This window comes from Bubalus kerabau, chromosome 4 (genome assembly GCF_029407905.1).
Source record: "Bubalus kerabau isolate K-KA32 ecotype Philippines breed swamp buffalo chromosome 4, PCC_UOA_SB_1v2, whole genome shotgun sequence".
Classification (NCBI taxonomy): Eukaryota; Metazoa; Chordata; class Mammalia; order Artiodactyla; family Bovidae; genus Bubalus; species Bubalus kerabau.
In genome coordinates this window covers 27,811,331-27,838,206 of record NC_073627.1, presented here as the reverse complement: position 1 = coordinate 27,838,206, position 26,876 = coordinate 27,811,331, and the positions used below count along the sequence as shown (strand labels likewise).

At 56.8% G+C, this 26,876-nt stretch overlaps 1 protein-coding gene and 1 long non-coding RNA gene across 3 annotated transcripts; both read left to right on the top strand.

The window, feature by feature from the left end:
* The first annotated feature begins 1,142 nt into the window (after positions 1-1,142).
* Positions 1,143-18,988, top strand: COL1A1 (collagen type I alpha 1 chain). The gene is made up of 51 exons (XM_055576182.1): positions 1,143-1,374; positions 2,862-3,056; positions 3,211-3,245; positions 3,356-3,391; positions 3,481-3,582; positions 4,416-4,484; positions 4,702-4,746; positions 4,897-4,950; positions 5,132-5,185; positions 5,692-5,745; positions 5,863-5,916; positions 6,250-6,303; positions 6,391-6,435; positions 6,552-6,605; positions 6,716-6,760; positions 6,928-6,981; positions 7,234-7,332; positions 7,419-7,463; positions 7,561-7,659; positions 7,792-7,845; positions 8,011-8,118; positions 8,197-8,250; positions 8,530-8,628; positions 8,828-8,881; positions 8,968-9,066; positions 9,673-9,726; positions 9,917-9,970; positions 10,089-10,142; positions 10,241-10,294; positions 10,731-10,775; positions 10,867-10,965; positions 11,231-11,338; positions 11,923-12,030; positions 12,240-12,293; positions 12,502-12,555; positions 12,776-12,883; positions 12,970-13,023; positions 13,136-13,189; positions 13,327-13,488; positions 13,580-13,687; positions 13,833-13,940; positions 14,045-14,098; positions 14,191-14,298; positions 14,842-14,895; positions 15,014-15,121; positions 15,457-15,510; positions 15,789-15,896; positions 16,791-17,073; positions 17,183-17,373; positions 17,663-17,905; positions 18,021-18,988. The coding sequence occupies exons 1-51, from the start codon at positions 1,272-1,274 to the stop codon at positions 18,165-18,167; spliced, it is 4,392 nt and encodes a 1,463-aa protein (XP_055432157.1). The 5' UTR covers positions 1,143-1,271; the 3' UTR covers positions 18,168-18,988.
* A 3,014-nt stretch (positions 18,989-22,002) lies between these two features.
* LOC129649135 (uncharacterized) lies at positions 22,003-26,873 on the top strand. Of its 2 annotated transcripts, XR_008712991.1 has the most exons (5): positions 22,003-22,169; positions 22,877-23,020; positions 23,466-23,574; positions 26,437-26,594; positions 26,721-26,873. It is a non-coding gene; the product is annotated as an uncharacterized LOC129649135 (long non-coding RNA). The 2 variants fall into 2 exon arrangements; XR_008712990.1 differs by lacking the exons at positions 26,437-26,594; positions 26,721-26,873 and having other exon boundaries at positions 23,466-24,151.
* The last annotated feature ends 3 nt before the right edge of the window (positions 26,874-26,876 follow it).

Genomic DNA, 26,876 nt, shown 5'->3' with positions numbered 1-26,876 from the left:
CTCTAAAATAATGTCACTCACCTGTAATTCCACCTCAGACCTCCAAGGCAAGTCTTCCCCCAGACACCCCAATTCTCCCATATGTCCCCTATATGTCCCCAACCCTGATTCCAGGTACAGACAGAGACAGAGCTTTATGCAGCCTCCAGAAGGAACACCCTCTCTCTTGTCAAGTGCTCTCCAATACAGTTCTCTCCAGTTTGACTGTGCTGGGTAGAAGGATGTCTAAACAGGCCATGACCATGGCCACGACAGACCCTAACACAAGACCCTTTTCTAAGTCACCAGTGACCACGGCCCTTTCGTGCAAACTTACTGCCCCTGGAGTGGAAAAATTCTAGCAATTTTCCACCACCACCCTGCTGCCCCATCACTCAACACCAAAGCTTCCTTCTGGTGAGACCGCATACTCAAATTTTTCACTCAGTGCCTCAGCACCCCTCCTCACCCCATCTCTTTCAATCATGCTAGGGTTTAGGGGAGAGCATTTGAGTCTATTCTGGAGCCTCAGGCATGGCAGAATTGACATCCTCAAAACAAAAACCCACCCTAAGGATCTGATTCTTAACGTCTATAAATAAATCTATCTTGTTCCCCAAATATTCCTAGGTTCCATACCCCAGCCACACCAGAAGACACCCCTAAACAGGCACATCTTTTTAAATTCTCTGGTTCTCCTGCTTTAAAGTGGTCCCCAGCTGCCTCTCCATACCCATCCCTGAGCTCTTGCTCTGGATGTCAGGAGGGTGAACAAGCAGGGCGAGCAGGACCCTCTCCCAATCACCCTGAGTCCTTCCATCTTTGAAAGCCTCCCTAACCAGCTCCCCAGTTCCAGTCCCCTCATTGAGACTGGGGGTCCTAGAAAGAAAGCCGAAGAGGCGCCCCTACCCACGCAGCACCCCAGCGGCAGCATCTCTGGCCCAGACTGAACCGGGGGGCTGGGGAGGCAGAGCTGCGAAGGGGGGAGATGTGCGGTGGACTCCCTTTCCTTCCCTCCTCCTCCCCCTCTCGGTTCCGACTCCCAAATTGGGGGCCGGGCCAGGCAACTCTGATTGGCTGGGGGACGGGCAGCCGGCTCCCCCTCTCCCGGGGGCAGGGTTCCTCCCCGCTCTCCATCAGGATGGTATAAAAGGGGCCCGGGCCGGTGGTCGGAGCAGACGGGAGTTTCTCCTCGGGGTCGGAGCAGGAGGCACGCGGAGTGTGAGGCCACGCATGAGCGGACGCTAACCCCCACCCCAGCCGCAAAGAGTCTACATGTCTAGGGTCTAGACATGTTCAGCTTTGTGGACCTCCGGCTCCTGCTCCTCTTAGCGGCCACCGCCCTCCTGACGCACGGCCAAGAGGAGGGCCAGGAAGAAGGCCAAGAAGAAGACAGTAAGTCCCAAACTCTTGGGAGTCTAGGGCTGCTTGCTCTCCTGCCCTGCGCTCGGTCCCGGGGGTCTGCGACTTAAACTGAGATTCGGGATGCTCCGGAGGCTCAGGGATGGAAGGAAGATGGTGAGGGCTCTTCCTCGGTGCCCTCTCTGCGACGGGGTGTTGATGAAGGTCCCCCAGGAGTAAGAGGGGAGGATGCTGCACGGCACGAATTGGCGCAGGAGGAGTTCTGAGCGCGCACTGTGAAGTACAGCGGGAGAAATAGGGTCTGGGCACCGGTTTGGGGGAAAGTACGTCGAAGATGGGATGGAGGCGCCGAGTTGAGAAATTGGAGTCCAAGATGTAACAGTGATCAGGAAGGCTATGGGATGATTCATCAGGAAAGACTGTTTGCCCTCTCTGCGGGCTAGCAGTGTTCCTGGGGCCGCGGAGGTCTTGGACTGAGGGGGGAGGGGGCGCAGAGAGTGGGCGGGTTGAATGATGAGAAACTTTGGCGCGGACTTGGCCACGCAGGGTCTTTGCGCCCTCTGCTGATCTACACTGGGCAGTGCGCGTCCTTATCCAGCGCTTCCCCGCGCAGGAGCTGGAGCGGGAAGACCGGGATTGTTGCTGGGTGTGGACCCCACCTCTAGATCTGGAAAATAAAGCTGGAGATGGGATAGCCCCTGTCTCTAAAAGAAATAGCTAGTTTGGGGAAATTGCTTAGTGTTGCCCCGCCACCTAGTGGCCGTCTGGGTAGAAGATTATGCGGTGGGCGTGGTTAACTAACCACTTACTGTTGCGGACTTTCTGGTTCTTTGACTAAGAAGTGACCCGGAGCACTGGCTGGCTTTGGGAAACGGGGGTTGCCCCTGAGCGAGGCCTTTTGAGATGTCTGGGCGCCGGAGGTTAGGGCGTACCCTATTTTTACCGCACATTTCAGGTCTCTGGGCGGGATCCCACGCCAATCAGCCCCACCCCATCCTCTTAGCCCCGCCCACGCCATCCCACCTGCCCCGGGAATGGGGCGGAATCTGGGTTGAACCTCCCATCTCTCCTCCCATTTTCCTCTGAGGTCTCCAACCAAGGTCACGCCCCACAAGCCTGCCCTCGGGATGGGGCGCCTCTCTTCCCACTCCTCCATCCCCCAGCCCCACCCCCACCCAATGGCTTTTTATTTCACTTGGCTTCAGCGCCAATGGTCTGAGGTTACAGTTGGAAGCGACCCCGGCCTAAAGCTTTGTTTAAATTCCTGAGAACTGGAAAGAGTTATAGCTGTCCTGGCCAGGCGCCTCGGCGCTGTCACGGGCTCTGATGAGGAGCAGATGAGCGTTTAAGGATTTGGGGAAAGGAAAAACAAAAGGACAAAAAATGGCAAGGCGGGAAATGGAAAATCTAAATGTGCCTCTAAGTCCGAAGGGAAGGGACGATGGGGTTGGTGTACCTGGAGCCCCGAGGTAGGGGACTTGCGCGCCGCTGACAGCCCCCATCTCCCCGTCTTGCCCCAGTCCCACCAGTCACCTGCGTACAGAACGGCCTCAGGTACCATGACCGAGACGTGTGGAAACCCGTGCCCTGCCAGATCTGTGTCTGCGACAACGGCAACGTGCTGTGCGATGACGTGATCTGCGACGAACTTAAAGACTGTCCTAACGCCAAAGTCCCCACGGACGAATGCTGCCCCGTCTGCCCCGAAGGCCAGGGTATAGCTCGGGGCCTGGGCCAGGGCGGGCGGGGGCTGGGGGATATAAGGGGGGACGCTCCTTAGCCCCTATCAGGGAAGGCCTCTGTCTCTGGGAGCACCTGGAGCAAACCTTGCCTCTAAGTCACGTCTCTCCCCACCCCCCCACCCCCCAGAATCACCCACGGACCAAGAAACCACCGGAGTCGAGGTAATCCTCTGCCCCTTTGCCGTCGACTCTCGCCACACCCCACCCCCCAGGACTCTTCACGGTTCTTCTCTAACCCCGTTCCTTTTGTTTCTTCTCCTGCAACCCTATAGGGACCCAAAGGAGACACTGGCCCCCGAGGCCCAAGGGTAAGCGGCGCCCTCTCGCGGCTGTCGGGGGAGGTAAATGGGCGTGGCTCCCGGCCTGCGCTCACCGGGCCTGCCCTTTCCCGCCTCAGGGACCCGCCGGCCCCCCTGGCCGAGATGGCATCCCTGGACAACCTGGACTTCCCGGACCCCCTGGACCCCCCGGACCTCCCGGACCCCCTGGCCTCGGAGGAGTAAGTGGAGAGTCGAGGCTTCTGTGGAAGGCCTTAGGAGCCAGCCCTGCGCCCCCACCCCCCACTCCCGCTGCCGCCGGTGTTTTCCTTTGCTGGGTTTAGTTTTGTTTTGGCAGATGGCATACTTTGTATTTTGAAATAATTTCAAGCTTATAGGGGGAAAAGGGGAGAAGAGTTGCAAGAATAATACAAAGAACTTTCATATATCGTTCACAATTTGTCACATTTGCTTTATCAGTTTCTACGTATACGTAAAATTATGCGGGGGCGGGGGGTGGTTTCTCCGAACCATCTGAGAGTAATTTGCTGGTATTGTGTCCCTTTGCTCCTAAATACTTTAGTGTGTATTTTCTAAGAGCTAGAACATTCTCTTACATGAGCATTACATAATGAGTACATTTTAGAAATTTAACGTTGACCTGATACTATTATCTAATATGCAGTCCATATTCAAACTTCACCAATGTTCTCCATAATGTCCTTTACACCATTTTTCCCTCCCTGATTCAAGATCCAATCAGGGTTATAAATTACATTTAATTATCATGTCTCTAGTTTCCTTTCACCTGGAACATTCCTTAGACTTCCCTTTTCTTTCATGACACTGAACTGTTTTGCAAAAGACAGTTGTTTTGTAGACTGTCTCTTAAATTGGGTTTGTTGGATGTGTCTTCCTGATTAGATTCCAATGATACATTTTGGGCAAGACTGTTCCACAGGTCGTATTGTTGTGCTGCATAGAGAATGTGATATCATTGCGTTCCGTTACTGGTGATATCTTCTGCCTTTCAACTCTGCCCTGACCCTGTTTTCTCATGCACTCTCTCTTCTAGAACTTTGCTCCCCAGTTGTCTTATGGCTATGATGAGAAATCAACAGGAATTTCCGTGCCTGGTCCCATGGTGAGTCATCAGCAGACTATGTAGAGGACAGAAAAAGAGCAGACAGGCCAGTGAAGGCGCATAAGATGGCATAGATAACTTGGGAGGTCAAGATGACCTTTGGGACCTCAGAATCCAGACAGAACATGAGGCAGCTGGGTGGGCCGAACAGGAACCGTGGGAGATAAACTTTACTACCGAGGCTTCACTATGGCCTCTCTTTCTTTTCCTTCCATAGGGTCCTTCTGGTCCTCGTGGTCTCCCTGGCCCCCCTGGTGCACCTGTGAGTATCCGGGATGTCTACACCCCTTTGGGTTTTAGAGGGAGGATTGGCATGAGGGCAAGGAAAGTACTCAGAGATTTCTTGGTGAGATGGGGACATGTTGGCAAGGACCTGCCCTTCTAACCCTACCCCTCTCTCCTTGTCCTCTAGGGTCCCCAAGGCTTCCAAGGCCCCCCTGGTGAGCCTGGCGAGCCCGGAGCCTCAGTAAGTGGCCCCTGATTTGCGTTCTCTATGCAAATATACACCCCCTCTACAAATATATGAATTCTCCTATTGAAGGACCACCATCTGGAGTCTTTGTTACCTCCTTCTTCCAATTCTAGCCTTCCCCTTCTTTTCTCCTTATCCTGGTCATTCTAACATCCTCTCTTCCTGTCACCTCTAGGGTCCCATGGGTCCCCGTGGTCCCCCTGGCCCCCCTGGCAAGAACGGAGATGATGTAAGTAGCCCTGGTGAGGCGATACCATCTGACCCCCACCACCTCTCCATGGGTAGGCTCCTGCAATCTCTACCCTAGTGCCTCCACCACCTTTGGGAGTGACACCCAGAGAAAGAAGGACATGTTCTCCCTGACATATGGGACTGCCCTTGAATAGGGAGCTTCCTGGGATGTTTCCCCATCTTCCTAACAGATGTGGCTGTCCCTCCCCTCACCTCAGTCACCTTAAGCAGTCTCCAACTCTATCCTTGACACGAATGGCTTCCCTGGGTGTAACCTCAGGTTTTCACTCCATGTGGTGAGATTAAGATGCTGGTGACAGAAATAAACAGAAATTCTTTGGAGGCAGGCAAAATTCACCAAGCGAGTGTTTCACAGTACATTTAAACTGAGATAGAATTTGGGGTCCCGAAGCCTGACCCTCAACAATCCCAAGAAGACCCAAGCCTCCCATACTTTTCCAACTCTGGGGGCATGGGCATGATGGCCTTTTCTTTTTCTCTCAGGGCGAAGCTGGAAAGCCTGGTCGTCCTGGTGAGCGCGGGCCTCCCGGACCTCAGGTGAGCAGGATGGTGTGGCTGCCTCCAGCCTTTGCTGCACTGGGGCTTCCTTTGGGAGCTGTGTCCACGGTGGAGTCTTCTAATGGCCCTGCCTTTGTCTTTTTCTTTTCTCTCCAGGGTGCTCGGGGATTGCCTGGAACAGCTGGCCTCCCTGGAATGAAGGGACACAGAGTGAGTCTCCTTTGTATCATCTAAGTTCCCAAAGTCCCAGTGTCATATTCTAGTCCTTTCCCCAGAGGATCCTGGCATGCATCATGCTGGGTGGTAGCTACATAAGAAGTTCCAAGGGACAGAGAGTAAATTTCCAAGAGAACTTCCCTTCGTTGGGAAAGAAATCCCAATAAAGGGAGGGAGGGAGATCTTGGGTCAGTTGGGGTTTAGTCTAGCTCAAAGACAGGGGGATAGATGTGATGACTTCCTGAGGCTCCTTCTCTGGGCTGGGCTGGTGTCAGGGTGGTCCACGGTCTCCACAGGGTCTCACGTTGGCCCTCCCTCCTATCTTAGGGTTTCAGTGGTTTGGATGGTGCCAAGGGAGATGCTGGTCCTGCTGGCCCCAAGGTAAGATACTGTGTGATGGTCATGGTCACTCACTTCCTCCACAGTCCCACCTAGAACAGATTCCTCACTCCATTCTCTGCTCTGTAGGGCGAGCCTGGTAGCCCCGGTGAAAATGGAGCTCCTGGTCAGATGGTGAGTGTGTCCAGTTCTGGAAGGAAGGGAGGGAGCAGGGTGTAGGAGCAAGATGGGGGCTTGGGGAGAAGGGGGTGTCTTCCATCTCACTTGGCTTCTCTTGGTTTTGTTCTCAGGGCCCCCGTGGTCTGCCTGGTGAGAGAGGTCGCCCCGGAGCCCCTGGCCCTGCTGTAAGTACTGGCCCTTTGGGGAACCCAGAGCTCTGGAAAGCGTTCCTTAGGAGCTAAAGGGCCTGAGCAGCGCTCAGTGAGTGTAACCGGGACTTCTCCTCCCGCTGCAGGGTGCTCGAGGAAATGATGGTGCTACTGGCGCTGCTGGGCCCCCTGTGAGTACCGCCTCTAGCCTTCAGTGCCTGGGACTGGGCAGGGCTCTCAGCGCCAGCTCTTCTGGCTGACATCAGGGCCAGGTCTCAACCCCAGGACCTCTTCTGTCCCAGGATGTGACTTGCAGCTGCCATCTTCCTTCTTGCTAACCTTGCCTTTTTATTCACAGGGTCCCACTGGCCCCGCTGGTCCTCCTGGTTTCCCTGGTGCTGTGGGTGCTAAGGTGAGACCCCCACCCTCCAATGAGCGGAGCTCCCATGGGCCAAGGGGTGGGCATTTCTTTGCTCCTGAAACCTGAAGGACCCAGAATCAAGAGAGAAGCTGAGTCCCCAGCATCTTTGTCTTGGGGGGGTCTCTTCTCTGATCTTAAGAGTCATGACGCTTGGTCTCCTGTCCTGGCCCTTCACCCCCTGCCATCTGGAGGTGAGGCTGGGTTCCCAGGGTGACTTCTGGCATATCCTTTCTTCCAATCCAGGGTGAAGGTGGTCCCCAAGGACCCCGAGGTTCTGAAGGTCCCCAGGGTGTACGTGGTGAGCCTGGCCCCCCTGGCCCTGCTGGTGCTGCTGGCCCTGCTGTAAGTATCACTTCCACAGTGCTCCCATGCTCCTCCCTAACTCAGAGTCCTTGCCTTTCACTCACCCACCTCTCTCCGTGTCACAGGGCAACCCTGGTGCTGATGGACAGCCTGGTGCTAAAGGTGCCAATGTAAGTATCCTGCAGGTTTCAGAGCCGCCCCTGGTACCCACCTTCCACCTGCCCTGTGCCCTCCACTCCTGGGCTCAATTTGTTCTGCCTCCCTTAGGGCGCTCCTGGTATTGCTGGCGCTCCTGGCTTCCCTGGTGCCCGAGGCCCCTCTGGACCCCAGGGCCCCAGCGGCCCCCCTGGTCCCAAGGGTAACAGCGTAAGTACCGTTGTCTTTCTTCTGTCCCACCTCCTATGTTGATCTGAGGCCCTTGTCTGGGAAGCATGATGGGCCAGGCCAACTGAGCACTGTACCCATTCTCCACTCATCATCTTCTCCCCCCCTACTCAGGGTGAACCTGGTGCTCCTGGCAGCAAAGGAGACACTGGCGCCAAGGGAGAACCCGTAAGTCCTTTCGCAGCTCCATCTGTCTACCCCAGAAGCCCCTGGGGGTGGTCCAGGGAGGAAAGGGAACCCCCGGTGCTGGAGACCCAGCCTCAAGACAACTCTGAAACTGGCACCAGGACGGCCCCTCACTGTAGGCTGCCCCCTCCTCTCTGCCCTCTCCAGGGTCCCACTGGTATTCAAGGCCCCCCTGGCCCTGCTGGGGAAGAAGGAAAGCGAGGAGCCCGAGGTGAACCTGGACCTGCTGGCCTGCCTGGACCCCCTGGCGAGCGTGTAAGTGCCCCCTTCTTCACCCCAGTGCCGACCTGGTGCCCACATGTCTGAGCTCACTGACCTCCTCTCTTCCCCCAGGGCGGACCTGGAAGCCGTGGTTTCCCTGGCGCGGACGGTGTTGCTGGTCCCAAGGTAAACCTCTCATCATGACTGGGAGGCTGACCCTGCCGCTCCCTGGACATTCCCTTCCTCTCCCGGATGCAGTCAGCCCCCTCCCAGCCCCACCGCCCAGTCCTTTAGTGCCCACACTGGGGTGCTGACCTCGTCACACTCAGCTCGCCTTGACCTTCCCATCACCACCAGTGCCCCTCACAGCACCCAGCCCCGTGGCCCAGGAGGAAGAAGACGGCAGCCCATGATGAAGTGGCCCAGACTTGAGGCCCTAATTGTTGCTGTGACTCTCCCAACCAGGGTCCTGCTGGTGAACGCGGTGCTCCTGGCCCTGCTGGCCCCAAAGGTTCTCCTGGTGAAGCTGGTCGCCCCGGTGAAGCTGGTCTGCCCGGTGCCAAGGTGAGACTCCAGCACTCTGCCCAGCGAATTTATTGTTCTCTGTTAGTGGCCCAGGCCTCTGCCCATCCTGTTTGGGCTCTGGAGCAGGACCCCAGATCCGCCTTCTGGAATGTCCTCCACCCGGCCTGCACCTTCCTACCGCCCCTCTCCCACCACCTGTATCCTCCACTCCACTCACACCTGTCTGCCTCCCCCTTAGGGTCTGACTGGAAGCCCTGGCAGCCCGGGTCCTGATGGCAAAACTGGCCCCCCTGTAAGTATCCCTCCTCCAGCCCCCTGTCCGCCTCCTGACCTCTCACCCTCTGTCCTCACCTCTGCTCATGTGCGTTCCATCCTCAGGGTCCCGCTGGTCAAGATGGCCGCCCTGGACCCCCAGGCCCTCCCGGTGCCCGTGGTCAGGCTGGCGTGATGGGTTTCCCTGGACCTAAAGGTGCTGCTGTAAGTATTCAGGGAGTTGTGTTACAAGGACATACACACTTGAGGCGAGGGTAGGCGTGGGGGGAAGAGTCCAGGCTCTGGGCCCAGCTCTGCCACTGACTTGCTATGTGGCCTCGGGCCACTTACTGCCCCCCTCTGGGCCTCAGTTTCCCTATTTCATAAAAGGAGAGACCTCTCCTTGGCTTCACTACCATTGCTCTATCCCTGGAAATAAGTATTGTTGCCCCCTCCCCACCCCACACACACTTGGGGATAGGATGGGCCTTTTACATGATAGTCATTCCCAAATCTTGGTGAGTTCTTTGAGGCTCAAAAAGAGATTTCAAAGGAATAAAAGCCCTTTGGAGCTCAGATGTCCAAAGGCATACTATGGGGAGAAGAAAGGGAAGTGGGTGAGAGAGGAGCCTAAGGGGCAGGTCGTCTGGGAGGACAGGGCTCAGGGAGAGGCCAAAAGATGGAGCAGTTGAAGCTAACAGAGGCCTTCCTCAGGGGCCAGAGCTGATAGATGAAAAAGCTCCTTAAAAATTCCACTCAAAGGAAACAGGAGGGACCCAGGAGACCTGGTTGCCCACTTCAACTCCCTCAACCCTACCTCTCTTTCCCCAGGGAGAGCCTGGAAAAGCTGGAGAGCGAGGTGTTCCTGGACCCCCTGGGGCAGTTGTAAGTATCTCCTTTGGGTCCCTGTCCCTTTCCCGCCCATGTCCCATCCTTATATCCTGCAGAAGGGATATGAGGCGCCAGCCCATCCCTAGGGCATCAGGACCCCCAGCTCCAGGCCCCTTACCTGTGCTGTCTTCCTCAGCTGCCCACCCACCTCACCACTCTAACCCCTTTTTTACTCTTTCCCCAGGGTCCTGCTGGCAAAGACGGAGAAGCTGGAGCTCAGGGACCCCCAGGACCTGCTGTGAGTGTCCCTGACAGGGAGGCCTAGGGAGGGGGGTGCTGTGGGGCAGGAAAGGGGAGCAAGCCCCCTGCCCCCTTCTCCTGGGCCTTCTCATGACCACAGCATTCCCTCCATGCAGGGCCCCGCTGGTGAGAGAGGCGAACAAGGCCCTGCTGGCTCCCCTGGATTCCAGGTGAGGTCTCACACTGTCAGGGTATTGGGAGAGGGGTGTGAGGAACACTTCTTCCAGATTCTAAGCCCATTCTTCCCTCACCCATTTCCCAACTACAGGGTCTCCCTGGCCCTGCTGGTCCTCCTGGTGAAGCAGGCAAACCCGGTGAACAGGTAAGGTGTACCAGCTGGCTGAAGAGATGGGGAGTGCAGGCAATGCTGAGGGAGAGTCCAGCCCTCCTAGCTAAGCACATAGCCATCAGCTAAAGGGAGCAAGGTTAGACTTGAGGAAGGGCTTCCCATCGTGAAGGGTGCCACACAGAGGGGAGCACAGAGCTGCACCCCTGCATGCTAGGATCGGGAGGGAGCTGCATGGCTGCGGGTCTGGATGACTTCTTTTTAGAGCTGCTGGAATACTCTGGCTTTCCCTCAACCTCAAGTTCAGGAAAGGTGATGCATCCTGAGGAAGGATAATCCCAGTTCAGTGCTCAGAAGGGGTTGGTCTCTAATCACAGACTCTAAGGGCTAGCTCCCAGGCGGGCAAGAATGTTTTCTAGTGGGGATGGCCAAGGTGGGTTTTGCTCACTGTCTCTCCCTTGCTCCCCCTCAGGGTGTTCCTGGAGATCTTGGTGCCCCCGGCCCCTCTGGAGCAAGAGTAAGTAGAGCCTCTTCCTGCATCACAGAGATGCCCTGAACCTGGGCCTGTTTCTGGAGCCACCATCACACACCCTGTCCTTCCCTTCCAGGGCGAGAGAGGCTTCCCCGGCGAGCGTGGTGTGCAAGGGCCGCCCGGCCCTGCAGGTCCCCGTGGGGCCAATGGTGCCCCCGGCAACGATGGTGCTAAGGTAAGGGCAGCACGGGGTCCAGGTCTCACCCTTCAGTGGGGGGGCTGCCTGGCTGGGACCAAAGCCAGCTAGATGTTGGGGAGGGTGGAGGGACAAGACTAGGGTAGGGTCCATGTGCAGCCTGAAGTTCTGGGCTGTGAGCCCTAGTGCCTGTCTTTGGCCTCAGGACCAAGCCTGGGAGGAACTAAGAGGAGGCTCAAAGTTGTGACCTAGACCTAGTTCTGAGATCCCAAGTCTCACTCCAGCCTTATTGGTTGTCACATAGGGTGATGCTGGTGCCCCTGGAGCCCCTGGTAGCCAGGGTGCCCCTGGCCTTCAAGGAATGCCTGGTGAACGAGGTGCAGCTGGTCTTCCAGGCCCTAAGGGTGACAGAGTAAGTTGAACTCCGCCGCCCCCCACCCCCACCCCGCCCGAGCCTTGTGTAGTTCCCATCTCTCTCTGCTTTGAATCCCTCAGCATCTTTCTTTCTGCTGCCTGGGGTGTTTTCCTCTTCTTAATCCTCCTTCTCTGGCCTCTTGGTTAGCATCTACCTATAGTTCAGGCCCTTCCCTTCCCATGTGTTACCATGGCAACAAGCAGTAATGGGTGCCTCCTAGACTAGGGATCCCTTACTTGGGAGCTTCTTAGCCTAAAGTGTTAGTCGCTCAGTCGTGTCCAACTCTTTCCAACCCCTGGACTGTAGCTCACCAGGCTCCTCTATCCATGGGATTTCCCAGGCAAGAATACTGGAGTGGGTTGCCATTTCCTTCTCCAGGGGATCTTTCTGACCCAGGGATGGAACCCAGGTCTTTCCTGGGAATCCCCACACAGGCGTCTTTCCCCTGAAAGATCTTGTGTTCTTTGCACATGTTGGGGCAGGGCAAACATAAGCTGGGGAGGGGTCCCAGACACAGGCAGGATGCTGAAGGTCACCTCCTTGCCCCACGCCAGAAGTCTCAGGCTTTCCTGTGTCTTTAGGGGGATGCTGGTCCCAAAGGTGCTGATGGTGCTCCTGGCAAAGATGGCGTCCGTGGTCTGACTGGTCCCATCGGTCCTCCTGGCCCCGCTGGTGCCCCTGGTGACAAGGTGAGATGGCCCCCTTCTCACCTTCTTCCCTAACACAGAGCTTCCCTCGTGAGCCTGGGCACGGCTCTGCTGGGGAGGCAGCTCCTGCCACTCCAACCTGGCCACCCAACAGTGGGGTGACCAGGAGGGACGAGGACTCTCCTGGGGTCATCGGGCAGGAGTATTCAGTGTGGCACCCTGATCCTGAGCCTCTTGTCCCTTCCTTTCAGGGTGAAGCTGGTCCTAGCGGCCCAGCCGGTCCCACTGGAGCTCGTGGTGCCCCCGTAAGTACAGAAGACCTGGTTAAGGCACCGCACCTGGCCCTTCTCTCCATGCTGCCCCCAGCCCTCTTCCTGTCCCTTCTCACCTTAGCTCCCACTTGCTCTGGTCCCTGGGCAGTGCTCCTCAGGCCTTCTTCCCCACCCTCCTGTCCATCCCCACCTGCCTTCCCCCGAATCAGGGCCTCTCTCCACTTGCCTCCTTTTCTTCTAGGGTGACCGTGGTGAGCCTGGTCCCCCTGGCCCTGCTGGCTTCGCTGGCCCCCCTGTGAGTACCAAGATCCTTTTTATCTTCCATCCCCGACTAGGACCTGGGGCCTTGGGTGATTGGATGAGGACAGAGGCGTTGGCCGGGTTTAGAGGCAGGTGGAGGGGAGATTGCCTCCCATTGAAAGCGTCTTCTTGCCTGGAGTTCCGGTGCCCTCTAGGCTGACTTCCTGGGTGAGCACAGACCTCTCCTCCACTCACCGTGCTCCCTCCTCCCCCAGGGTGCTGATGGCCAACCTGGTGCTAAAGGCGAACCTGGTGATGCTGGTGCTAAAGGTGACTCTGGTCCCCCCGGCCCTGCTGGACCTGCTGGACCCCCTGGCCCCATTGTGAGTATCTCACTGTTTAGGCCCAAGCTGCCAGCAGGCTGGACCCAGGATCGGCCCAGCCTTGATGCCTCTGTGTTCTCCTCCAGGGTAACGTTGGTGCTCCTGGACCCAAAGGTGCTCGTGGCAGCGCTGGTCCCCCTGTGAGTACCCACTCTCCGCTGAAGCTTCCCCCAGGCAGCGTTTGGAGGTGGGGCAGCTGGGCCAGGTGAGGGGCTGTTCTCCCTCTGATCGCTTCTTTGTCCTCTTCTCCAGGGTGCTACTGGTTTCCCAGGTGCTGCTGGCCGAGTCGGTCCCCCCGGCCCCTCTGTAAGTGTCTGTGTGGAGACTCCACTGGTCTGTCAAGAGTGGGACACAGGCTGTCAAGAGTGTGGTGGGCCTGACTGAGGCCTCAGGAATGCTCCAGAATCTGCTGGACTCTGACAGTCGCAATTCTCCCCATCCAGGGAAATGCTGGACCCCCTGGCCCTCCTGGCCCTGCTGGCAAAGAAGGCAGCAAAGGCCCCCGTGGTGAGACTGGCCCCGCTGGGCGTCCCGGTGAAGTCGGTCCCCCTGGTCCCCCTGGCCCCTCTGGTGAGAAAGGAGCCCCTGGTGCTGACGGACCTGCTGTAAGTGCCCCCTCCAGAGGGGTCCAGAGTCGGGGGCGTCGTCCCTGGCCATTGGGAGTCATCTCACCCCTGTCTGCCCCCCCCACCACAGGGCGCTCCTGGCACTCCTGGACCTCAAGGTATTGCTGGACAGCGTGGTGTGGTCGGCCTGCCTGGTCAGAGAGGAGAAAGAGGCTTCCCTGGTCTTCCTGGCCCCTCTGTGAGTGCCCCCTCACCTTGGGGCAGGACCATTGCAGGACTTGGAGGGTGCAGGATGGGGGTGGTAGGGTCAGCAAGGACAAATGTGGGGGACCATCGGGCCCTCTCCCACCCCATCTCTGGCCTGACTCTTTCTTCTCCCTCAGGGTGAACCCGGCAAACAAGGTCCTTCTGGAGCAAGTGGTGAACGTGGCCCCCCTGGTCCCATGGGCCCCCCTGGATTGGCTGGACCCCCTGGCGAGTCTGGACGTGAGGTGCGTGGTTGCCAGCCCCACGCCAGTGCCCTCACTGTGGCCATTTGGGCCTTGGCCTGAGGCTCCCTTTCCTTGGCTGATGTTCACTTCCCCGCCCCCCGCAGGGAGCTCCTGGTGCTGAAGGATCCCCTGGACGAGATGGTTCTCCTGGCGCCAAGGTGAGACAGCTGTGCCCAGGACCACAGCCCCACAGCCGCTCCCACCGGGCCGCTTCAGCCGGAGCTCACCGGGTTTCCCTTTGTCCTCTCAGGGTGACCGTGGTGAGACCGGCCCTGCTGGACCTCCTGGTGCTCCTGGCGCTCCCGGTGCCCCCGGCCCTGTCGGACCTGCTGGCAAGAGCGGTGATCGTGGTGAGACCGTAAGTCACTGGGCCTGGCTTGCTGCTTCTGCTCAGGCCAGGGACTCTCCAGACCTGCAGGGGATCTGCAGGTGGACATTTGACTTCACCTAGGCAGGGGAAAAGAGGAGGACTTGCAAGATGTCTGGCCCTTGGTTTCCCTGAAAAAACTGAGCCATAGGAGTTTGGATTTTTTGAACCTGAACCCCGCCCCCACCATTCTCTTTGCTTGGCCTTGCCGTAAACTTTTCTCTGCTCCAAACTCAGTTTGGAATGTTTACCAGGAAAAAAAAAAAAAAAGGGAGCCACAGCACAGCCTCAAGGCCCCTCCCCAGCCAGTACCCCGTTTCCCCCAAGGAAGGGGGTTTGTTCCCAGGTGCTCAACCCAGCTTACACAAAGCCTAAGTCCGCTTGAAGATTCACCGGGGGTCAGGAGGGATGGATATGGTAGGAACAGATGTGAAGGGATTTGGCCAAGGGGAGATTTCAACTGTAGCTCAGGCTGTTCCAGCCCTGAGCCGGGCTCCTCCGACCAGGATCTCATGCTCTCTCTGCTCTCCCTAGGGTCCTGCTGGTCCTGCTGGTCCCATTGGCCCCGTTGGTGCCCGTGGCCCCGCTGTAAGTGCCCTACTCTGGCCCTTACGTCATCCTCAGAACCCTTGTCCATGTGGAGACTGTACCCCCCTCAGTGCTAACAGAACTTTCACCTGACGGCCTGTCCTCCTCGCTCTTCTAGGGACCCCAAGGCCCCCGTGGTGACAAGGGTGAGACAGGCGAACAGGGCGACAGAGGCATTAAGGGTCACCGTGGCTTCTCTGGTCTCCAGGGTCCCCCTGGCCCTCCCGTGAGTATGCTCAGCCCCTCCCCAGCCCCTAGCTGACATTGCATCTTCTTTCATCATCTCCCCAAGCCCTGCTGTGTGATGGGGAGGACACTTTACCTTAGCTTCCCTTTTTGGACAGTCCTTCTCGCTAGTGGGAACTGGGGTCTGAAGGCCAGTGGGCATTTCCAAGTAGTTTCCAGGAGGGTGAAGTGCACAAAGCGGGATCGTGGGAGGGGGCTCAGCCTATGGACACCCTGGGGCTAGGCTTCCAGCGTGACGCGGTTGGTGGCAGGGCGCTGTTGCTGGCCGCCTCTGACCTACGCTTGGCCTGAACTGTCTTCCCATCGCTCCTGCAGGGCTCTCCTGGTGAGCAAGGTCCTTCCGGAGCCTCTGGTCCTGCTGGTCCCCGCGTGAGTCATCTTCTGTTTGTCTGTTCTTCCTGGGCCCTTCACTTCTCTAGAGAAGGGTCTGGAGCAGGGGAGGAAAGAAAGGAATGGGCTCTGTGGACAACCTTACGCGGCCTTTGGCCTCTCCCTCTCCACTTCCTCCCACAAAGTTTCCGTGGGAATAAGCCGTAAGAAGGCTGGGGAGTCTGAGCCAAGCAAAGTGGGAGATGGGCTTCTCTGCCAGAGCTGGGGTGGGCCCCTGCTTTCCGGAAGGCTTTCTCCAACCAGCTTCCTCCCTGCAGGGTCCCCCTGGCTCTGCTGGTTCTCCTGGCAAAGATGGACTCAATGGTCTCCCAGGCCCCATCGGTCCCCCTGGGCCTCGAGGTCGCACTGGTGATGCTGGTCCTGCTGTAAGTCCCCCAACCCTGTCTGCCCGTGGGCCCCCCAGCCCTGAAAGCACCGAGCCCCAGTAATCCCCACTCTTCTCCCTTCCTGCCCATGGCCCCCCAGCCCTGAAAGCACCGAGCCCCAGTAATCCCCACTCTCCTCCCTTCCTGCCCATGGCCCCCCAGCCCTGAAAGCACCGAGCCCCAGTAATCCCCACTCTTCTCCCTTCCTGCCCATGGCCCCCCAGCCCTGAAAGCTCCGAGCCCCAGTAATCCCCACTCTCCTCCCTGTCTGCCCATGGCCCCCCAGCCCTGAAAGCACCGAGCCCCAGTAATCCTCACTCTCCTCCCTGTCTGCCCATGGCCCCCCAGCCCTGAAAGCACCGAGCCCCAGTAATCCTCACTCTCCTCCCTGTCTGCCCATGGCCCCCCAGCCCTGAAAGCACCGAGCCCCAGTAATCCCCACTCTCCTCCCTATCTGCCCATGGACCCCAGCCCTGAAAGCACCGAGCCCCAGTAATCCCCACTCTCCTCCCTGTCTGCCCATGGCCCCCCAGCCCTGAAAGCACCGAGCCCCAGTAATCCCCACTCTCCTCCCTGTCTGCCCATGGCCCCCCAGCCCTGAAAGCACCGAGCCCCAGTAATCCCCACTCTCCTCCCTTCCTGCCCATGGCCCCCCAGCCCTGAAAGCACCAAGCCCCAGTAATCCCCACTCTCCTCCCTTCCTGCCCATGGCCCCCCAGCCCTGAAAGCACCAAGCCCCAGTAATCCCCACTCTCCTCCCTATCTGCCCATGGACCCCAGCCCTGAAAGCACCGAGCCCCAGTAATCCCCACTCTCCTCCCTGTCTGCCCATGGCCCCCCAGCCCTGAAAGCACTGAGCCCCAGTAATCCTCACTCTCCTCCCTCTCTGCACAGGGTCCTCCCGGCCCTCCTGGACCCCCTGGTCCCCCAGGTCCTCCCAGCGGCGGCTACGACTTGAGCTTCCTGCCCCAGCCACCTCAAGAGAAGGCTCACGATGGTGGCCGCTACTACCGGGCTGATGATGCCAATGTGGTCCGTGACCGTGACCTCGAGGTGGACACCACCCTCAAGAGCCTGAGCCAGCAGATCGAGAACATCCGGAGCCCTGAAGGCAGCCGCAAGAACCCCGCCCGCACCTGCCGTGACCTCAAGATGTGCCACTCCGACTGGAAGAGCGGTGAGGGCCGGCCCAACTGTGCTTCCCCCTCCTGCCGTGATGGGGCTGAGCCCTGAGGGGCCATCATCCCATACATCCCCTGATGCCATCTTACCTTGCCCCACCCCAGGAGAATACTGGATTGACCCCAACCAAGGCTGCAACCTGGATGCCATTAAGGTCTTCTGCAACATGGAGACCGGTGAGACCTGTGTGTACCCCACTCAGCCCAGCGTGGCCCAGAAGAACTGGTACATCAGCAAGAACCCCAAGGAAAAGAGGCACGTCTGGTACGGCGAGAGCATGACCGGCGGATTCCAGGTGCGTGAGCTGGACCTTATAGCCAGTCTTAACAGAGATGGGTCGGCCCAGGGCTCAGAAGGGCCTGAGTGTAGGTCCTGGGTGGACCAGACCTCTGCGAGGTGTGATGGGCTGGGAGACAGGAGACTGGGGACCTTGATACTGACTCAGACATAGGGTGTCTGGGGGGCAAGGGTTGCCACCTCTGGAAGTGGGGTTCTCTGGGATTCCCTCGGAGGATTCTAGAGAGGGAGGCCAGGACTGGGGGCTCAAACACAGCCATTCACTCCTCGCTCTGCCACCCCCACAGTTCGAGTACGGCGGCCAGGGGTCCGATCCTGCCGATGTGGCCATCCAGCTGACTTTCCTGCGCCTGATGTCCACCGAGGCCTCCCAGAACATCACCTACCACTGCAAGAACAGCGTGGCCTACATGGACCAGCAGACTGGCAACCTCAAGAAGGCCCTGCTCCTCCAGGGCTCCAACGAGATCGAGATCCGGGCCGAGGGCAACAGTCGCTTCACCTACAGCGTCACCTACGATGGCTGCACGGTGAGTCCAGCAGGGCCCCTGTGCTGGTCTTCGGCTCTCCCGGCAGGCCTGGTCCCCCCACCCCCTCGCTGCCACTTGGTGACGCCCCTCTCCCACTGTCTCCCCTTCACCCCAGAGTCACACCGGAGCCTGGGGCAAGACAGTGATCGAATACAAAACCACCAAGACCTCCCGCTTGCCCATCATCGATGTGGCCCCCTTGGACGTTGGCGCCCCAGACCAGGAATTCGGCTTCGACGTTGGCCCTGCCTGCTTCCTGTAAACTCCTTCCACCCCAACCTGGCTCCCTCCCACCCAACCCACTTGCCCCTGACTCTGGAAACAGACAAACAACCCAAACTGAAACCCCCGAAAAGCCAAAAAATGGGAGACAATTTCACATGGACTTTGGAAAATATTTTTTTCCTTTGCATTCATCTCTCAAACTTAGTTTTTATCTTTGACCAACTGAACATGACCAAAAACCAAAAGTGCATTCAACCTTACCAAAAAAAAAAAAAGAATAAATAAATAACTTTTTAAAAAAAGGAAGCTTGGTCCACTTGCTTGAAGACCCACGTGGGGGTAAGTCCTTTTCTGCCCATTGGGCTTATGACACCCCAGCACTGCCCTTTCTGCTCCTTTCTCCATGCCTTCTTAGGGCCTCCCCTCCACTGGTCCCCAAATCTAAGTCTCCCCAAAAGACACAGGAAACAATGCATTGTCTGCCCAGCAACCAAAGGCAATGCTGAAACACCCAAGTGGCCCCCACACTCCCAGCCCACTTCCTTCACCCAGAACCTCCAAACCCTGGGGGACTTGGAGTCTTCAGACTGCCAAAGAAGCTTTACCATCTGGCATCCCTGTGGCCCCGGCAACATTCCCTCTTTGTTTTTTGAGGGGAGCATGCCAGGGGGACCACTGGCCGTTCAACACCGGGTTTGGAGGAAAGTCAGGAGGGGCCACACAGAGCAGAAACATCGGATTTGGGAAACGCGACATTCCCCCCTGCGCAACCTGGCCGGGTGGGAGAGACTGCTCTGCTCCTTGTGAATTGTATTGTTGAAAGACTACCTCGTTCTTGCCTTTGTGTGTCACCGAGGCAACTGCGTGGGGGCGGGAGGGGGGCAGCGTGGAAGGGGGTCCTCGTTTTATATCAAAGGTGCTACATCTCTGTGATGGGGTGGGGTGGGGAGGGAATCACTGGTGCTATGGAAGTGGAAACACACCCCCCCCTCAGGCCAGCAAATGTTCCTTTTTGTTCAAAGTCTTTTTTTATTCTTTGTTTTTTTTCCTTGTGGATGGGGACTCATGTGAATTTTCTAAAGGTGCTATTTAATGTGGGAGAGAGTGCCGCCTCCAGTGTCACTCACTCTCCACCCTCTCTTCATGCCCCTGGGCGCCTCTCACCTCCTCAGGCCTCTTGCCTCTGTCTCCCCACCTCTCTCTCCCTCCTCTGAAACCCTCTCCCCTTCTGGAGCTGCATCCCATTTTCACGGCCTTTCTCTCAATCTGTCCTGCATCCTCTCTCACTGGGTTTCAGAGCACAATTTCCCAAAGCACAAAAGCAGTTTTTCCCCCTAAGGGTGGGAGGAAGCGAGAGACTCTGTACCTATTTTGTATGTGTATAATAATTTGAGATGTTTTTAATTATTTTGATTGCTGGAATAAAGCATGTGGAAATGACCCAAACCTATCTGCAGTGGCCTCCTAATTTCCTTCCTAGGAGCTGGGGGAGGGGAGACCTGGGGAGGGAGGTGGGTGGGCTCTTCTCCTTCCGTGTCTGCCCCTTCCCTGCCCCTCCTCCTCTAGCACCCTAGACGGCCCCTCTCCCTCCCTCTTGCCTTTCCTAGGCCTATACCCTTTCTGTTTTCTCCTGCCATCTTCCTTGTGTGTCTCCCATACCCGCTTGTCCCTTTCAGTGCCAGACAGGCAACTCTTTCGTGCAGCCACACACACACACCTCTGTGCAGCCCTGCTCGGACCAAACCTCAGGCCCATGCCCATGCTCATCAGTGTCATTAACTCTTTCTGCCCCCTTCCATTGCTGGGGGCATCCTGCAGGGTTGGGGGCTTTGGTAGCACTTCCTCAGCAGGGAGGTGGGCACTGGGAGGCCCATGGTCATGGGAGGGAGGTGGGGCAGGGAGGAGAAACTGGGAGTCTTCCTGGGCAAACGCAGAGTCACCTGGCCTCTTCTCCCTCCTTGCTCTCTCTGAGCTCCTCCAAGGGGACATCCAGCAGTACTGAATGAGAAGGGGTTGCTGAGGGCCAGAGGAGACCTAAAGGAAGGAGTGCCTCCCGCTCCTTCTTCTGGGCTCCCCAAGAGGAAAAGGGAGAGCCTTGGGCCTTGGAGAGCTGCAGTCCAGGTCCTTTCCCGGTGCTACCAGAAGGCAATAGGCCTTCCTGACCAGTGGGCATGTCCTAGATCTCCCTTAGCCTTCTAAGTCCCTAGAACTTCGCCCCTGGCCTGGGGAGTTCATTTTGACCAGCCCCTGCCTCCTGCCTGTTCTTCTCATTTTTAAAAATTCTTGCTTCCTCTTCCTCCTTCTTTCCCCCTCCTTCCGCTTTCCCTCACCCTCCACCTGCCCCTCCTGCTGGCCTGAGAGCCTGAGGCCCCCACAGGGAAGGTGTCTGGCCAGATCCCCAATCTCAGGGAAGAAGGACAGCAGTGTGCAGTCTGTGGGGACATAGCAGATCCAGGGAGTTAGAACTCTGAAGCAGACCAGGCGCCCAGAGACCTAGAGATAGGGAGAAGTTTAAAGCTACCCTATCCCACAAACCCCCCTACCCTGCCCCCTGCAAGGACTTAGGGCATAAACCTTTGGGCAGGAAAGGCCCACATCCCTCCTTCAGGTCCACAGAGAGGTGGACAAGTCCTCAGAGTCCATTGTCCGCCTTGGCTGTCATTAAATAGTCATGGTGGTTAACTATGGCCTTTAATAATTCATCATTAGCACTTCTCTCACCCTCAGGATAGTGGAGTACTAGAATTAGCCTAAAGAGGACAAAAGATTGCGGCTTTGAACAAGATTATTCAATATGCAAATTATCTCAAGTTACCAGATGATCCTCTGATCAATCCAGTGTGTAACTGGTGATGCAAGCCTGACACCAGCCTCAGCAGCCCATCCACCTGGACCTCCTGCTCCTTGGCGCCCTTGGCCATCTTGGTCCCATCTCCATCTGCCCCCACAGGGGATCCAGAATCAACCCAAACCTGGCATCCAAGGCTTTACCTGATCACTACCCACCTGTTCATTCTCACTGTCTCCTCCCCTGCTCACACTTGTCACACCAGCAGTTGCACCACACTTCTTAACTTCCAAATCTTTCTTATATTTCAAATGTCTTGTTGTCCCCTCATTCTCCTGCCCAACTCAAGCAGAGTTTGACTTGAGTTTCCAAAGCTGTCCATGTCTGCAGAATTCAGCTCAGCCTTAGAGCAGACGTTTTGGCCACTGTCGTACGGTGCTGTTCTCACCCTGTTATTATTCTCTCCAGGTCAAGTGGAGCTGGCCGAGGCAGGCTGGAGGCCAGGTACTGCAATGCTGGGCGCAGGTCTGGGCATAGATGCCGGGGAGGCTAAAAAAAGAGAAGGTGAGGTCAAGAGGCGGCCCTTTTAGGAGCGCGGGTGGCGTGTGGGCATCACTGCCAATAAGAGTGAGCAAGTGCAGATCCACGTGCGAGCAACTAGCAGTGAGAGGTTCTAGGCCTGGGCTTGCTGCCATGAGAAACACGTTCTCTGTCTACCAATATGGTAGCCGCTAGCCACTGTGTGGAGCACTTCACAAGAGGACGTGCGCCGAAGGACTCCACTTCTCATTTTATTGTATTTAACTTTAATAGCTACCTATGTCTTGCAGCTACTGAGCTGAGCAGCACAGTTCTACGCAAAGCAGGGGGACTATGCCTCTCACTATACGTGCGCAGATCTACACGTGGGAACGTGTGTGTGCTTGCAGTGTGCACGTGCATGCATGAGGGCATGCGAGGTGACACCCGCCGCCAGTCAGGGCTATGGTGGTGACAGAGGCCCTCTGTGAAGTCCGCCTGTGTCACGTGTATTACAGCCAGACTGTGGTTCCAGTGTGTACGCCGGGCAGGAGGGGAGGGGGACAAAGGGGCCATTGTATTACATTCCGAATTCAAGCCCTCCTCTCTGCTGACATCACAGCTGCCTAAATACAGCTGTTCAGAGCTGCTCCCCGAGACCCACGGCCCGCACGCGTGGAGGCACCTCGGCCCTTTCTGCCTGCTGCTCCATGGACTCACTTTTGTTTTTCGGTAAGGGAATGGGTCATGTTCCTGCAACTGATTTTTCAATCAAATCTAGACCAAAGATTCTAGAAAGAGGAGGCTACCTTTGGATTTTTCACTTTTTGCTTTCTCTCAGAATCCTGGGGCCTTTTTGTGGCTCGAACCCATCTCCTGGCAGGACTTTCTATAACTAAAACGTGGCGGATTTTCCCTCTTTTTTTTTTCCGGCTCTTTAACACTCAGCTCCCCAGGTGCCTCTAAGACAGAGCTGGGTGATGTTGAGAGGGGCTTCCCGGCTGAGCGTGGGAGCCTCAGGCCAGGCACCCGCAGGGCCACGTGGAGCTGATTGCAGGGCTTCTGGAGCAAGTATGGGGCTCTGAAAGCAAGACCCACAGGAGGAGAGGGAGTGAGGTGGGCTCCTGCAGTCATCCCTGGGTGAATGAGAAAGTACGCACTCAGCTAGAACCAAATGCTTCGATGTTCAAAGGGATCCTGCACCAGTGTGGGTGTGTGAGGGACAGCGGGGGCGGGGGGGTTCTGCATATATGGGGCACGTGTGCATGGACATGATTGAAGGCATAGGAGAGTTTGTCTGTGTAATGAGGATGACAGGGAGATGATAGAGCAGGGAGAAGTATGGGGGGGAATGAGAAGAAGCTGGGGGCAGGGAGGCCACCATCCTGAAGTCCAAGGCTGCTGAGGATCAGCAGCCGTGTCTCTGCATCCCCTTCCAGGTGTGAGAGCTGAGAGATGTCTGTGGACCAGGAGGCAAAACCCTGGAAGAAGGAAGGCTTTTGTCTCGGAGGATGATCTGGCCCTTACACTCACGGAGAATCCAGTGCTTTGCAGGGGATGTGCATGGCAAGGCCTGGAGGGAGGTGAGTCCGGGCCACGAGGGTGATGGAGAGACTGGGATTTTCTCTGCATAAGACATCAGTGGAGGAAAGTAAGATAGGGTAGGGTGGAGACCAGAGCACATTTTAGAACAAGAATGCCACCACATATTCAATGCTAGGTGACTTCACTGCTGTGAGGCAAACCGCTCCCTCTCCTCAAGGCTTCCGAAAACTGATGCACACAGAGGCCTGGAGGGAGCAGGTGTTATGGAAAGTGGCTGAGTTCTGGTTTGGGTTTGGGTCAATCTGGACTTGAGATACAGGTAGGACCGTGAAAACAGCACTGCCCAATACAAGTAAAAAGTAAGCCACACGTGTAATTTTTCATTTTCTAGCAGCCGTATTAAACATATAAAAAGAAATGGAATGTTAATTTTAATAAGATATTTTATTTAACCCTGTATATCCCCAAATATTATCATTTCAGGAGTCCATCTGCAGTATATCTCAGTTTGGAAGCCACATTTCAAGTGTTCGGGGGCCACAGGTGGCCAGCAGCTGCCTTAGCAGACAGAGCGGGATTGGACGGACAGCAGGTCAGAGCCTAGGAGCAGGTGAATTTCAGGCTCCTTCCCAATTCACTGCTTGAACTCTTAGTAGAATGGAAATTGAGCCATTTCGGTTCTTAGGGGACAAGGAGACCTCACAGACCTCTGGTTCTGGGGTGATCATGTGAGTACTTGTTTGTAATAAAGTTTTCATTCTTGGGAGCTGCCAGATGCCAGGCACTTGCCTAGTTCTCCCAAACTCTCACAAAAGCCCCCAGGACAGTTATGATTAATGTCTGTGAGTAGACTGAACCGTGATTGGAACCCTGCTTCACTCTGGCTCCAAATCCCAGCAGATACACCAAGGGAGTCGCTATAAAATGGGCATCGGTGTGAGCATGCATGTGTACATATGAACATGTCTCCAGAATAAGGAAGAAGTGTGCACGCAGGGGCTGAGGCCAGCTTAGGGGTTCCTGGGTCCTCACGGCTGGCAGAGGGTTCTCTCACCAGTTTGAGAGGTGGTGAGGAACCATCTAGAGTCAGGTCATACGTGAGAGCTGTGTTTGGGATGAAGGTGGAGACATGGGGTCCTGTGGGCAGTGTGGGTATGATGCTGGAGGAGATGAGGGAGGGAGTGAAATGGAATCTCAGGGAGGAGCAGCTATTTGTCCTTGGTGGTGAGGGCCTGAGGTGTGACTGCCAGGTGGAATCTTGCCCCTCCAAGCATATGTAAAGGGGTGCTGAGTGCCAGGGCAGTGGGGCTTACGTGCGTCTGCGTCCAGGCACAGCTCGCTGTCCTCCGCAGTCACGCTATCCCCCACCCCCGTCGTGTCTGGGCCACTTCCTCCTCGGCCAGCAGCCAGGCTCCCGTGTGCTCCTGATGGCTGAGCTGGGAGGGAGGCACTACCAAGATCCCAAGGCAGAGGGAAGTATGGGGCTGGTCTCAGACTCTCCCATCTGGGCGGAACAGGAAAAGCGCGTGGGTCCAGGGTGAGAGGGCGGCCTCCTCCTCATGGGTGTGGAGAGCTGACAGGGAGCAGGGAAGAACCATCCCAAACCGCAGTCTCCAATCTGAGCAGATTCTGTGCAGCTCCAGGTTTCAGCCAGATGAGGGGCCCCAGGGAAAGGAGGAACTTGTGAATGAAAAGTCAGAGTTCATGTGATTGGGGGTTGTTACCTAAAGAGCCCTTGAGTTTATTGAGCACATACATGCAGGAGGCTTGGGGCCTCTTCCTGCCTCCACGGATGCTTCTGGGATTAACTAACCAATGGGTGTAGGGTGGCCAGCAGGGAAGGGGGACACCCACAAGATAATGGTAAAAGCTCTAGCAGTAGCCTTGCTCACCTCACCCTCTTTGCCCAGAGAGGAGGAGCAACCTACTCAAGAACTCTGAGCGGCCGGACCTGGTGGCTTCCCTTCACACATTCTTTCACTTGACTTTCCTGAGCGCCCGCTGTGTGCAGGCGCTGCCCCTGGGGGAGCACAGAATCTTGCCCTCCTGAAGTTTACCCCAAGGCCAAAGCTGACCCCAACAAGGTGCTCATACAGGGCACATCCTATGGACCTGGAGCCAGGAGTGGAGAGTGCTCTCTGAGCAGGGGAAAGGGCTCTCTAGAGACCTGCCATTTGCACAGAGGCCAAAATGACTGCACTAAGGGGAAGTTTTGCGGACATAGGAGACTGGGGCTCCCAACAGAGGGAAGAACAGGGGCTAGGGCACCGAAACAGGGGTGTGTTAGGAGGCAGTGTGGCTGGAGCAGGCAAGCATGGGGAGCTAGGATGATGTGGTCAGAGGCATACATGGGGTCTCTAAGCCTGGCCAAGACTTTGGGTTTTCCCCTTACTGTCATGAGAAGGCAATGGAGAGTTGACAGCAGAGGGGCGAAACTCCTTGATTTTTCCTTTTAAAGAACTGGCCTGACTGGGACTGGAGGTAAGACAAAAGGGGCAGGGAGGAGGCAGGGAGGCTACATACAGGGAGGCTGCTGTGGGGGTCCAGGAGCCAGATCCTGGAGCTGGCCTGGGAAAGTCATCATGGAAGCTGTGAGAAGTGAATGAACTCAGGATATATTTTTAAGGTGGGGATTCTGGGAAGTGAGAGAAAGGAGAGGGGAGTCCAGGAGCAACTTGGGGCCCCCATGACCCCTTTGCCTGTACATTTCTGAAAAGTGGGACGCAGTGTTCAGAAACTCAGCCCTCTTCAGTGGCCCTGGGGCACCGTTATTAGATTGGGGGCTGCCTCAGCTGGTTCAGCTTCCCCTCAGCCCCAGGCTGGGCTCTCGCCTCCAGGTGAGAGAAAAATCCAGTACGTCCCTCCCACCTGCCCCCTACACACACACACACATGCACACATATAACATACATACACACATACATACAATACACACACATACACACACGCAGAGAAGGGGTGATTGAGCATTAGCTCCAGGATAGTAGATGGGGCCCAGGCCTAGTGTGAGGACCTCAGAAAGAGGTATAGAGGCCTCAGAGTGGCAGAGCTTCCCGTTGTCTGGACTGTCTCGGAGGTGCCCCCTTGGTCAGGGGCCTGAGCCAAAGGACCCTGCTCCTCCCTCCCCCTCTTTTACTGGGTCCCCTCCGGGGCCGTCTCTGGCCTGCTCTCCCAAGGGGAGACTGGCTGTGGCTCTGGTTGCAGGGCAGGAGAGGACCTGGCCTGCTTCGCTTACAGCCACCTGGGAAGAACAAGCTGCGGCTGCTTCCTGGTCAGCCGTGCTCTCCAGGGCTCACATGGGGACCAAGCTACGCTGGTGACATCAAGCTCAACAAGGGCTCCAGGCTGTGCAGTGTCCTGTGGACCTCGACTCTGTCCCTAAGGAGCCCACCGAGAGGGGTCACTGATCCCGGGCATTAAGAGTCCTGCACCCTAACCCCCTTTCCATATCTAGGTTATGACTTACAAAGGGGCCTCCCTCCAGGGGATCTGAATGGGTGAGAGCCCAGATCTCCTGCTTCCAGAACCTCGCAGCCCTCCAAAAGGCAGGGTAGAGGTGGACACAACAGATCTGAATCCAAGCTCCACCACTTGCCTGCTCTGTGACCTTGGGTAAGTCACTCTCTCTCTCTCCTTGTCTGTTAAATGGGGATAATGATCCAATTGTCCCTCACTGTTGGGTTCATGTGAGGATCAATATTAAGGCTGCATATGCAGGTCCTTCCCTCTTACTTACAGAGAATTTGAGAAATGCAAAAATGCGAAGAGTCCTGAAGTCAGGCGGCAGCCCCAGGTTACCTCTGAGGGCGTCCACAAGGCAGAAAGGGAAGCAGAAGCAGTGAGGACTGGGAAGGAGGCTCCGAAGACAAAAACACAGCAATCGATGAGCAGAGC

Excerpts from the sequence above, each read along its gene's own strand:
- COL1A1 (XM_055576182.1), top strand. The coding sequence starts at position 1,272 with ATGTTCAGCTTTGTGGACCTCCGGCTCCTGCTCCTCTTAGCGGCCACC. Across the intron at positions 4,951-5,131 it reads CTGGCGAGCCCGGAGCCTCA|GGTCCCATGGGTCCCCGTGG; the intron begins GTAAGTGGCCCC and ends TGTCACCTCTAG. Across the intron at positions 15,511-15,788 it reads CTGGTCCTGCTGGTCCCCGC|GGTCCCCCTGGCTCTGCTGG; the intron begins GTGAGTCATCTT and ends TCCTCCCTGCAG.